Source organism: Oryzias melastigma, linkage group LG5, assembly GCF_002922805.2.
Source record: "Oryzias melastigma strain HK-1 linkage group LG5, ASM292280v2, whole genome shotgun sequence".
Taxonomy (NCBI): Eukaryota; Metazoa; Chordata; class Actinopteri; order Beloniformes; family Adrianichthyidae; genus Oryzias; species Oryzias melastigma.
The window spans coordinates 11,813,439-11,826,254 of record NC_050516.1 but is presented as its reverse complement, the minus strand read 5'-3'; the positions used below and the strand labels follow the sequence as shown (position 1 = coordinate 11,826,254).

General features: G+C 35.6%; 1 protein-coding gene across 4 annotated transcripts; it reads left to right on the top strand.

Moving 5' to 3' along the window:
• The first annotated feature begins 9,047 nt into the window (after positions 1–9,047).
• On the top strand, positions 9,048–12,448 carry zgc:113184 (uncharacterized protein LOC553745 homolog). Of its 4 annotated transcripts, none has more exons than XM_024271131.2 (5): positions 9,054–9,242; positions 9,995–10,069; positions 11,437–11,565; positions 11,641–11,984; positions 12,064–12,447. In XM_024271131.2, exons 3-5 carry the CDS (start codon positions 11,454–11,456, stop codon positions 12,238–12,240), a joined length of 633 nt encoding a protein of 210 aa, XP_024126899.1. In that variant the 5' UTR covers positions 9,054–9,242; positions 9,995–10,069; positions 11,437–11,453; the 3' UTR covers positions 12,241–12,447. The 4 variants fall into 4 exon arrangements, with proteins under 4 accessions (XP_024126901.1, XP_024126899.1, XP_024126900.1 ...); XM_024271132.2 differs by lacking the exon at positions 9,054–9,242 and adding an exon at positions 9,263–9,344; XM_024271133.2 differs by lacking the exon at positions 9,995–10,069 and having other exon boundaries at positions 9,048–9,242; positions 12,064–12,448.
• Positions 12,449–12,816: the final 368 nt, after the last annotated feature.

Sequence of the window (12,816 nt, the reverse complement as noted above, 5' to 3'; positions counted from 1 at the left end):
TCACAAAACAGTTACCACGATACCACCCGCTCGTTTTTCTGGGTATGGGAGGGGCTGCTGCAGACAGCGCAGGTTTTTAGAGGATTACTCTTAAATGTATGAACAGATCAAAATACTACTTTGAGGTAGGGAGGAATGAATTGTATATTGCACTTAAAAGCTTAAAAAGTAGAATTTTCATGGTATGGCCCCTTTAAGAAAGTAAATAATTATCTTATTTTCTATCTTGCAAAAATATGATCTCATCAGGAAAGTTTTTCAAAGGCCAAATAGTCTTAGTTTGAGAAAACATGACTTAGTGACTAGAATTGGCAATTTTTTTTTGCTTATTTAAACAAAATCTGCCATCAGAGTTAGAATTTTTAATTTATTACCCAAGGGCCTGTTTTGGCAGTGTAGACCAGCATGCATCAATTTATAAAGTTTTTTTTCTCAAACAAATTAGAAGCTCTTTGTACTTTCAAAGTACTTTGGAAAAGCCTTAATTTCAAACACAGTATGTAATTAATGACTTTTACTTCATAACAAACCCTATTGTGGCATCTGTCATCTGTTGATCCCCTTAGGCTCTTATGGAAGGTCTTGGACCAAAGTTCACCAAGTTTTTATTTTCAGAATGTCAGGTGCAAACCTTATTGCCTTAAGAAAATAAAGTTGTGTGTACCGCCCATTGACTGTGTATAAGAGCTGGACAGAGCAAGTATGACTTCACAGAGAGAATAGCTTTCTAAGTCCGTCGCCGTGTTGGAACCAGACGACCTCAGTAAACTGTGATTGGTCCGTATCGGTCTGAGTCTTTATTTCTATGGAAACAACTACTACTTTTATTGAGGCATCTGATTGGTCAATTTATAACTTGACTAATTTACATTACAGCAAAAATATTGTGAAAAAATAAGGATTAGCAAGAACATATTAAAAAGATGAAGCACAATAATAATGATGGTTCTGAATGTAATATTCGTTTATTTCTCAGTAGAAGTCTATGAGATTTCAGCTTTATGGAAACTCGAGGGGGAGGGATTACTCAGTCCAGTTCTCACATACAGTCAATGGTACTGCCTTACGGCCGCTGCATTTGAAAGCCACTGATGGCAGAAAAAATTGTGATAATTTGAGTAATTTCCTGCATGTTTGGTACTTCTTGATATCATTAAGCGTGGACTGGGTGAATGAAAACATAAAGTGCCTCCCCTGCAACTTAAACTGTCGAAGACACATGCTTCCCTTTCAGAGCCGTGGCGTCCGAGGTGCGTCTTCACTGTTAAACTGGAAGGCCATCGAGTGATGACACGTTGTAAATCTTTTAAAACTCAATCCTCCTCACATGCTCTTGAGACTGTTCAAGTTATAACTGCAGTGAAGTGATTCATCTGGAGCTAGAAATAGACCCAAGACGATTTAAGAGTCTCCTTGACTCTCGATAACACAAAGTGTTCTTGTAAAAATGTATGTCACAGAAACCGGAGAAGTAAAATGCATTGATTTGTAGAGTAGTGCATCTTTGGCGTTTGATAGTGTACAGACTCGCACAGATGCTTGAACATCATCACTTCTGAATTGTGCGTTTTTATATACACTGCACTCATTTTTATATTTTATTTTAACTTTCATTTCTTATAGAGTGAGACTGATGAGATGAGCGCTTAAGTGCAGATGGAAAAAAACTCTTCCATCTCCTGTTGTTTGAGCATATGTGCATATTGAAGACGTGGCTTGACATTTTCTATTAAATATGTTAAAAAAACATGCAAGACTTATTATTATTATTATTTTAACTTCATTAGAAATCGCGGATACTGTTTCTGTTTGGTGTGTCTTGCCCCAGTTTTGAATGTTTTATGTTTTACAGCTTCTCTTCTTCTGTCTTTTATGCTCAACTGTTTGTTTTTTTATAACGTGTTTTCATATTAACTTCAAAAAACAACAGATTTAATTATTTTTAAAAAACAAGCAGGTATTAACACATTTTTCTCCTCTTTTTCTTTGTTTTATTGCATGAAACATGGAAGTCTTAGTGACCACTGGGCCCTATAGTAAAAGTATTAAAGTAGAAAATTCAAAGTTTGAATCTCAATTATTGACATATTTACCTTTAATTCTTCTGATAAAATAAAGTTTTATCTATAATACATTCATTTACAATGACAAGTACTTCTATTGAACTGAAAAAGTCAATGCATTAAAGTCAGAATGTGGTATAATTTTAAATAAAATATCAAAATAGTGAAAAAACAAACTAAGCAGAGATAATAGCCTAACACATGAGACTTTTGCTGAGTCTTCTCTGACACGGCATTCATGTGTAGCATCCTCAGAGGAAGACGACACTGTGCTGCGGACTCCATTGCTCACAGGATTCATCAAGCTGACACCAGATCCTACTGTACACCATGTACTGCTCATCTGGGTTTTGGTGCTGGCAGACACAACGGAAAGACAGACTCAAAGAGAAAAGAGCAGGAGTCCAAACGAAACATAGCGTTCATGGAGCGATTATTGTTTTACAAATGTCAAGCATGCAGTGCTAGTCAGCCTTAAAAAAATAATAACAAAAGGGATATCCACCAGGTTTAATCAGATGCTGAGACTTCTTTCAGACTAAAATCATTTAAGTTTTCAACTGTTAGTTCAGGTGACTAAAATTTGAGTTCCTTTTTGGCGATCGTGTGTTGTTCTTTATGTTTCCATGACAGGTCCGACATGTGTTACCGCCCTCACATTTCTAAAACTCAAAATACTGTATATCCTCATGTCAGCATATCTGACGTTTGGAATACCCATGTTTCTTGACACCATCTTTTTTTTCTTCCAAAAGTAGAACCCCACATTTGAAAATACCATCGGTTCTTTAACTTCTGACCTCACATAAATCACAGAGTCCAGAAACAAACCGTCGCCTTGCAACCATTGCATGTGGGATGCCAGACTCAAAACTGCAGACTCAGAGGCTTACACCGCCTCTGATACAACACAAAGGTTGTTTGAATGAGTTACATAATAAATACATGTTAAACCTCCTGGATAAATTCTTTATTTAGTCAAGTATTGAAATATCCACCTTGTAAATATTGACTAAAGTTGTCATGTAAGTGGGGAAAGGAGCTTATGGTTTATTTGTCTTGTAATGTTTGACCCACAAACCCAACAACAAAATTACATACTAATTATTCAGTGTTAATAACCTTATCATTGTCCATATATGCATTTATAAATGTTTGCTGCATTTATTACCAATTTTCCTTACAAAAGAGAAAATAACACAGATGTTTCATTATAGTTAAATGTATGCCTTATTGATGCTGGATTTCATCAAATGTTTGATATCTAGAGAGATCTTGAGATAAAAGCTGAACTGTGCAGAGATGTAAAAATAGTACCCGATTCCTGCTAATTAATACAATGAATTGTTAATTAATTCAAAGTGGAAATATAAACTTTCCTGTAAACACTTTTTAAAAACTATTTTAAAAAATCAACCCGTAACTTAAAGTTGACAATTCATTTATAAAACTTGAAAAAAGAGTTGATTAACAAAATTATCTTGACTTTACAAAGTTGATCATCAGTCATTGCAGATGAATATTTGTTCATTAAAAAAGATATCAGTAAAACAGCCTCATTGTTATTCTTTGGGGACTTTTATTTTTTAACAAGTTTAATTTCAATTTAATTTTATTTATGTATCCAATATCACAACACAGTAGTCTCATTGGGTTTCACAATTGTTGCCAGGCCACAGTTGTAAATAAGAATGGCGTTCTTAATCTGTCTTTGCTGGATAAATAAATAAATAACAATAAAAAAAAAAACTCAGTCAAAAAATATAAACAATAGCTGGTTGTTAAACTAAGGTAAACAGACTAAGCCAAACTGGACATCCCTGCCCTTAGACCCTCCGTCTCTGTAAGGAAAAACTCCTTAACAACAGGACGAACAGATGATTCATCCAGATAGAACTGTGGGAGAACTGGGGAAGTAAGATGAGCCAGAGGCGAGGTCCACAGCCAAGAACAGGAGCACAGTCTCTGGTGGGAAAGAGGGGCAACACATGAATCACACTGCACCAAACAAAAGCATGAAGAACTAAACAAAAAATAAGGTGAGGAAGTTCTGCCTTTTGGAAATTATCATAAGTGTTTCATAAAACTCTTTCAGAAGATTGAAAAAATGGTTTAAGCTAAAAAGTATTACACTCCAAAAACAAACCACTGGAAATAAGTCAAAATTTCATTGAAAAAAAAAAGAAATTCATTAAATAAGCAAAACATCTGCCAATTGGGTAAAAATTGTCTTACCAAGAATTTTTACTTTAAGACAAAAATTCCAGTCACTACGATGTGTTTTCTTAGACTAAGATAATTTTGCTATGTAAAAACTTTCTTAAAAAGATACAAGACAGAAGATAAAGCAATTTTTATTTAAAATAAGAGTCTTTTTTATTTATTTATTTTTTTAAAACTTTTTTAAGGCTCAGATTTTGCTGTTTACCAAAAAAAGTGATAAAATCCTGAAACCAAATTAAATTCAGAATATGGCCAATAAAAAGTTCAATTAATGCAAGTTTTAGGTAGTTATGAAGCTGATATGGAATTATACAATTCCACATCTGAAAAACTGTCCCATGAGATGAAGATAATGAGGTTATGATCTACAGTAAGTATTCAAGCAAACAGGAAACTACTGTTTCTTTTTTTTAAACTAGCAACAAAATTATTTCACAAATATATATATGCTATTTTGCTTCCTCACAAACATGTTTGTGTCTTAGTGTGGGGAACAGGAAGCAAATGAAGATTACATTTTTGTGGTAAAATTTCTTTTTGAGGGTGCCACTCATGCTGTTACATGGTGCACAAACCTTTATTTTTTTCAGTTTTTTCAGTTTTACAGACATCTACAGATTCTATACTACAAGTTGCATTTGTCAAAGTAGCACAGATCAGTTTTAAAGATGACAAAATGAAGGCTCAAGTGAAGTTGTGCACATGGCCGAATGTGTATGTGACAGCATTAGGTGTATACGAGTGTGTTGCACAACCCAGAAAGCCCTCTGAGGGTATAAATAGCCGGCCATTGTTGAGCGCTCACAGAACCCTCAGTAATTGGATCTGGTCTGTCACTCAGTGTCCAGAGATAAAGTCAGACATCACTGCTTATGCGCCGCCTGATAATTCTGTGCCCCAAATTGCAGTCTCAAGCTTTTATTCCCATCAGGATTACATTTATGTGAATGACTGAATTATCATCGTGGAGTGTGAAAGTTGTGATCTTTGCATCGTTGCTGTATCCGTTGGTATGACTGCTAACGTGGAAGCTCAAAAACAACCTTTGGAGTAATACTTTGAGAGGCTGGGCTGAGGAGACTAATTGGAAGTGAAATGGTTTCCATCTGGGGTTGATATAGAGTTTCAGCTGTTGAATAACCTGTATCCTTCCCTGTTGTATATTTAGTTTCATAATGTGTGATATGCAGATATAGGACAGTTTAGCACCCTGACTTACATCAAGCCATGTGACAGCAGTACGTGCAGAATGCAGTCATGAATTGTCTTGCATCCCCGAGCAAGATGCCACGCTGGGGGTAAAGCACGGCGCTCCCGAATCCTTTGTACGTCTTCAGAAATAGAGGTGTTACTCATGTCCCATGGTAATGTCACAAATGTTGGCTTGTGAACTATGCACTGATAACAAGCCAGATGATACCCCTCAAGTTGTGCCAGGACAACCCAGAGCCTCTTTTTTTTCTTACAAAACCATTCAGATATTTTGGATTGAAAGACTGCCAGAGTTTCCATCTTTGTTGCTGTCTTTCAGGAGTGCAACAATGGATAATGTGACCATAATTGAGGGATTCGTGTAGAAGTTTGTCTAAAATTTGCACATTTTTTTCAAATTTATGTTAAAATTACATAATGAAATTGCAGAAATGTTGGAATCACATACAGTGTGTGCTTTTGCAGTCCTTTATTTCATTTAGAACACTTTCTTTTCCCCAAAAGACATTTATGCAACATGAAAATGTATTTTTGACTTTTGATCATTTGTTAAAAAGAAAAGGTTGTACATTTTTTTTAAATTTCGCCTCACAGTAAGTTCTCTTAAAAAGCTACTGTACTGCAAAAAATGTGTGTTCAGAAAGTAAGTCCCTTGATTTAAAAAAAATGTCTTGAAGGAAAAATTATTTTTTCAATAGAAAATCATGTTAGTTTAAGAAAACAATGACTGGAGTTTTTTTCTAAAAATAATAATTCTTTTTCTTATCCCATTTTCTTACTTTTTTAAAGAAAACCTCAAACGAGGTTGACATTTTGACTTATTTCTACTGTTTTTGCAGTGTGCAGAAATTTAATATTTTCAGCTTTTTTTTTCTTGCTTTACATTCTGCAGTACAAAGACATTCACTTTTACTGTAAGTCCATATTTAATTCTTAATACTTTACATAACTTTTGACTGATGACCGGTGTGGGTGTTCTCTGCCTCAGATGACTGCTGGGATACATTACAGATCTCAAGTAACCGTGTGCTAGTTTAAATAATTGGTGCAGAATTATGAGATACAATGCAAACAAACATTCTTTTTTCATATAAACCTTACATTTCTTGAGTGAAATAGTTCCCATAAAGTGCACTTCAAATACTTTTTATTATGTATTTTCACTGTGACTGAAACTAATGGTCCAAATCCCCTATATGTCAACACAATGCACACAGAAGTGTGATTTTTTTTATATACACTTGAGAAACCCAGCTGGAGGTTTTTGTGTGCATCAGTTTCTGTCACTATGTTGGAAACTTCTGTCTGCCCAGCCTGAGAATATGAGAGCGGTACAATTATAAAACAAGATTGACAGGTTGGATCATGTTGCATTGGCAGATGACGGACCCTGGCTGCCTGCCTGGAAGTTATTCACAGCAGTCGAACCCCCTCAGCTCCCCACGGCTACACACATACAAGCTCACCCTTCAGAGATCCCCGACTCAGGGATCGCAGCAGCAACACAGGAGCTGCTTGGTGGCATGCTGTGTCTGTGTGCACTTTTTTTAAAGAGGTGTTTCAAGGTCAGACCAAACAGGGTGCACTCCAGATCACACACTGATGCAAGCAGGTGGTATAGGCTGGAAAAAAGTGCAGATAACAACCTTAGATAAGTTGAGCTGTGCTGAAATAAATACATACTTTTGTACTGTACACAGAATCTATTGAACAATTCTGAAGTTTTGCATTTGTATGAGTATATTTATGGGTCAAATTAATCTTTAGCCAAAATTTCCACCAGTGTGACTCAAATAAATACCTAGTTATTGAACAGTACAGGTGAAGTTTTCCTGATTCCTTCTATTTCTTGCAAGATAATCAAGTGTAAATTAAATATGTGTACAAACAAAGAAGTAAACAAGAATAAATGGCAAATCTTTTTACATTTTAGTTTAGTAAAGTTTAACCCACTGTTGTTTATCCACATTAAAATGACAGATTATTAGACCATTCTACCACACTGTGTTTTCACATTTGTGCAAAATTCAAAGTATTTCCACAGATTGGACTGTAACGATGGTTGATCTTTTTTTACTACCATTACACGTGTATTGTGCACTATGATGGGCCTTTTAATATTACATTAAAATTAACCAAATGTGTCTCAATCCAAATGGTATTTTCCAATATCGCTTCAGTTATCAATAAATCTAATTTTGAAACTTGTTTTTTATTATACAGGTCAATTCTATTCTATTCAATCCTGGAATTACAGGATTACAGGAATAGAAATCAATTGATTGATTTATGGATTAACTATTTCACCCTAATAGAAGGGGTTCTGTCATTGTATGTAGCTTAATGAGTCATGCATTATTCAGGGTTTGTTACATCACGATACAATCATTTTTTGCTGTATTCATGTGTGTAGTCCGCTGTCATGGCACTTTCTTGATTTTACATTAAAGTAAAATGAACCTGCTGTGCTTTAATCCAAACGGTATTTTTCAATATTGAATATAATCTAATAATTTAGCTTTGAAGCAATTGTATAACAGTAAAAGTTGATTTGATTAATAACTTGTCTCATACTGACTGATGTAGTTGGATTGGAGGAATATGTATTGATTCAATGGTTAAGAGGTACACTCCTATTTTCTTGAGAAGCTTTCTGTCATCTCAGTGTGTTAAGCCTTTAACTCCTGTTCTTTGACTTACCGTAACTCTTCAACTGTTTACACAATCAAAACAATTCCAGAAGAGTTGAAAAGTTACAGTACGTTAAAGATTTTGTGTTTCAGCATCACCGACATGTTAAAGACTTAAAGCCAGTGGAACCACATTCCTGTGTGAATGTGTGTAGGCTTGTGGGTATATGTGTAAAAGTGCTTTAAGTTCCAATATTGCAGATCATCACTACATCAAGGGCTTTAAATGTCAAGTGTAGATTTTTTTTTCTAGGTCAACCTCCTGACATTTACTGATGATCCCAACCAGCATTAGCTGATAGTTTTCACATTGACCTTGTTTCATAAACTACCCTTAATGGAGCAGTTGCACTGGCGAGGAGATACTTCTGCTGTTTTTTACTATACTACTATGACCCTTAACCTTCAAGCGTAAAGACACTGATGTTCACTCAGCTCCTCACAACAGATTTATGAGTGTATTAGTGTCACCGCGAGCTTATGTGGATGCATTTCTTCACTAACTCCCCTCTTCCTGTTAGATTCTCACTAGCAGCTAAAATCAGATATTAAACATCTGCTTGGACAACACAGAGAAGAAAGTAATCTGCTATTTGTTTAACACTTGTTTAAATATGTCTATGGGCTAAATGCTGGTTTATTTGTAAATCCATATTGGTCATCACCAGAAAGACTGCACACCAACATGTTTTACAAAGCTGTAAAAACATAAAACGTGATATATTTTTTCCTTATAGGGTCTTTGTAGAGAAAAAAAAGACAATTAACATTAAAAGGCTGGTTTGATTGAACCTAAGAGTACAGAAAAAGTCGTTTTTGTTGTTTAAAAGTGCAATTAAAATTAAATAAATGGACTAAATTAGCCATATTAATCAACAATAGTTAAAGACTGCACGTGCATATTTTCCTGTTCATCATTTTCACAACTCATTGTAAGAAATGTGCGTCCAAAACGTAATATGAGAAAGCGGTATTTTATTTTGAAGGAACACACGGTAACAGGAAGTGACATAAACACCGCTCACGAGGGCAGGTGCTTAGACATATGGGACAGGTGAGTTGTAGTTTTTTTTTTTTTTTGCTTTACATTGTGATGATACAAGTAAAATGAAAACGTGAAGTACGTCGTGAAAATCGTTCTTTATAGCCACAAAAAGTAAGTAAACTGTTTTTGATTCGCTGTGAAATGATTAACTTAAGCTTGTTTTAGGCGCACAAAAGTAAAAATAAATAAGCTTAGTGAAAATTTTCACAACTTTAGAGGAAGAAACCGTCAGGAGTTGTTTACTTTTTTTTACTTTACAGGCTTTTAAAGTTCCTGCTAGTTCCAGCCTTTAAACTGAAAATAACAAATGAGAAAATGTGTTTAAATGATGAAAAATCCCTAAAAATTATTGAAAAATAAAACAGTCAGTCTAAATCTGACAGTTTTTGTCACGCCCCTTATGCCATTTTATTTTTTAAATGAATGACAAATTGAAAACAGGGTTTTCCTGAATTTCAGGAATGTGCTCTCCCTGATTCTTTTCTTAAATAAATACTTTGTGCAGAACTTTTGCTCTAAACTGCTGTGCTGCATGTTTAACTGTGATACTGTGAAGTCCCATTTTAACACGAAACTGTTTATGTTCCTCTTTTGTGGAGCCACTTCCGTAAAATATCTTCATGCCTTTCCACATTCTTTAGTCAACAAGTAAAGACATTTAGGTGAAACAGATTCTGGAAACTGTACGCTAGTTACAGTTTTCTTTGTTTAGCTTGTAAGTTTTGACTAAAATCCTTTTAAAAAGTATTATTTCTACACAGTGACAGGAATCCTGAAGGTGATTGAAGTATGATGGAATCTCAGCTGAAACCACTGTGATCGTATTTTAAATTTAAGTGAGTATAGTTTAAGTTTGATGCACTTTTTAAAAAGAAATAAACTAATCTAGAAACTGATTCTTGTTCTGCTACCACTGATGATGCAAACTATTAAAATAGTCAGGGCTTGCTGGTGGTCTGTATCTCTTTTGTCTTTTCCTTGCTTTTTGTGAGTGAGTGTTGCAGCAATGACTGTAAAAGATGAAGGAAGCAAATAAATATGATAAAAACTAAGGTTTTTAATTATCTTTGATAGGATATTTCTGAACTTTGGCAAATAGGCTGAAGTAAGCAGTTGTATTTTAGAACTGAAATCTTAAAAAAAAATAACTAAGTTTTGGGGCTGTTTGAATAAAAAAAATAGAAGTTTTATTTTTTAGAAAGGAAATGACTATTCGCATTTAATTAGGGTGGGGTTACGGTTAAGGTTAAAATACGTGCAGAAAATGCAGAAATCTGCATTTTGACAACATGAACTTCCATCAGTTTTTGTTCTTCATCGCACGTAAAAACATACTAACATCTGCCTTTTAGAAAGTTGCTCCCTGCACAGATAACTGTGTTTAGGAAAAAAAAAAAGTAAATTGTTTTAGTGAATGAAGATTTAGAACTATTCCGGATCCATTTTTTTCCTTTACAAACTTGCATTAGTCCAGACAATATTTTGGGTGGTCTCTTGGTTGAAAAGGGGCTACACTTTACAAAATATTGTAGTTTTCTGTTCAAAAATTCTTTTTTTTCCCACAGTAATCCAAACATGGATCTTCTAAGCCTCAAAACCCAACAAAGTATTTCATTTTCCTTGTGAGCAATAACCAAATAACAATAATGGTGTAAAAATAAAAGTCATTAAATATGATCATTTCTCACATTTTTTATTATTTTTAAAAAAAGATCAGCTGTGTGAAAACAGGACAGAATCAAAGCTGTAAAGCAGTGGATGAAAACTGATGTTGGAACTAACTATAAGTATTGATTAGATGATCATAAACATGAGCTTTGGAAGTTGTTTTTTGTCTTGTTTGTCATAAATCTTCTAATCTTCTAAACTGCACATTTTCACAGAGTTCTTTAATGCTGACAGTCGGAGGTTTTCAAATGTTTACCTCTTTACATTTTTTTTTGTCCTGTTGGGTCATAACAGCTGAAGTACTACTTCTGCTTCATTAAATGTGTAGAATAACTACTTACTTATCTTCAATTATAAATACAGAGCATTGCGAAATAAAATAAGCATGCTTGTCCTTTAATTAGTTGCATGAATAAATGTCATTTTAAGGAAACTTTTTAATATCTATCTGTTCTGTTCCTAATTTCATTAGCTTTCATTATAATGAATATAAAATAATTATAAACATGAATGTTTTTTCCCTGTGACGTTCCAGGTCGCGGAGCTGGAGAAATGGAGGAAGCGTATAAGGAATTGTATCAGCAGTTTCTTCGCCTGAGATCTCTGTGCCTCAGACAGGCAGCCATGCTGCATCAGCTCACCACAGCGCTGCAGAAGCACCAAGGTTTGTGCTTTGATTTGATTATGCACGCCACTGAAAATCAAATATTTAACCTAAGACTTAATCATTTGTTCTCAGGTGCTTCTGTTATCGCAGGAGAAGTGGGTGGGATGAATTTAGTCCCTTCTCATGACTCCCCTGTCTATCACTATCAACATCCTCAACCGCTTGTGACTGACGAATGGAAGCATGCACCCCCGTGTGGCGTTGGCCACGCCTTTGGAAACCAGGGGGCTGTTTCTGGACTTCTCGCTGACGATATGGCGAAGCTCAGCGTGGACACGACTAATCAGAGAAAACAGAATGTGAAGGCGGAGAATATAAATCCCTTCTGCTTAGACTCATCCGTGTGCCTTGAAGCGTCCTCCGGCACTTCCAAACTTTTGAGGTCAAACTACTCCAGTGAAGTCAGGACTTACCCGGTAATGCTTAGAAATGTTTATTTGAGTCAGTCCTGTTCCGTGACGGTTCACTAAAAAACTTCTTCTCCGTGTCTGTTAGATGCCTGCAGGCTCCAGCCCTTATCGGATGGACGACTGCCTCGACCCGGCTGGAGGAGCCATGCTTTCTGAAGTCGCTCTGCAATCCCACGTGTGTGAATTCTGCCAGGCGGTTTTTCCTGGGGAGGCCAGCACAAGAGGAGATTTCTTACGGCATCTCCACACACACGTCACGTAAAGATCCTCTCCTCATGCTCTGATTGTACCTTAATAGATCAATCTCCTCTTGGAAGTCTACTGTTGGACCCCGTCATTCACAGAACTGCTTCTTTGGGTGAACTCTGCAGACTCTGGCATGATTTCTCTTTTTTAAAATAATGAAAATGCATTGCACATACAACGTTTTTTTTTATTTTTTATTTTTTTTTTTTTTTATAAAATTATCCTTGAGCAATATATTATTATGTTTTTTAGATTTTCTTTCTGCATTTTCAAGGTTTGTTGGCTTTTTATTTTATCCATTGACTGTATAAGAGAACTGGACTGAGCAGGTGTGACGTCCCCTTTAGAAAATGCCTTACCTCCTGCTCCAGCGAAATGAAGCCAATTCAGTCGACATTCTTCTGTGATGCAGACGCCACCATGTTGGAGCCAGACGACAGTGATTGGTCCGAGTCGATCTGAGTCAACGTTTCTATGGCAACTACTTTTACCAATCAGGAGTTGTTTGAAGTCCACACCCATTCCATTCAAAGTGGCTCCAGAGAATCTGTCAATCAAGCGTTCGAGGTGGGGGGCCAGCGGGCACCACACG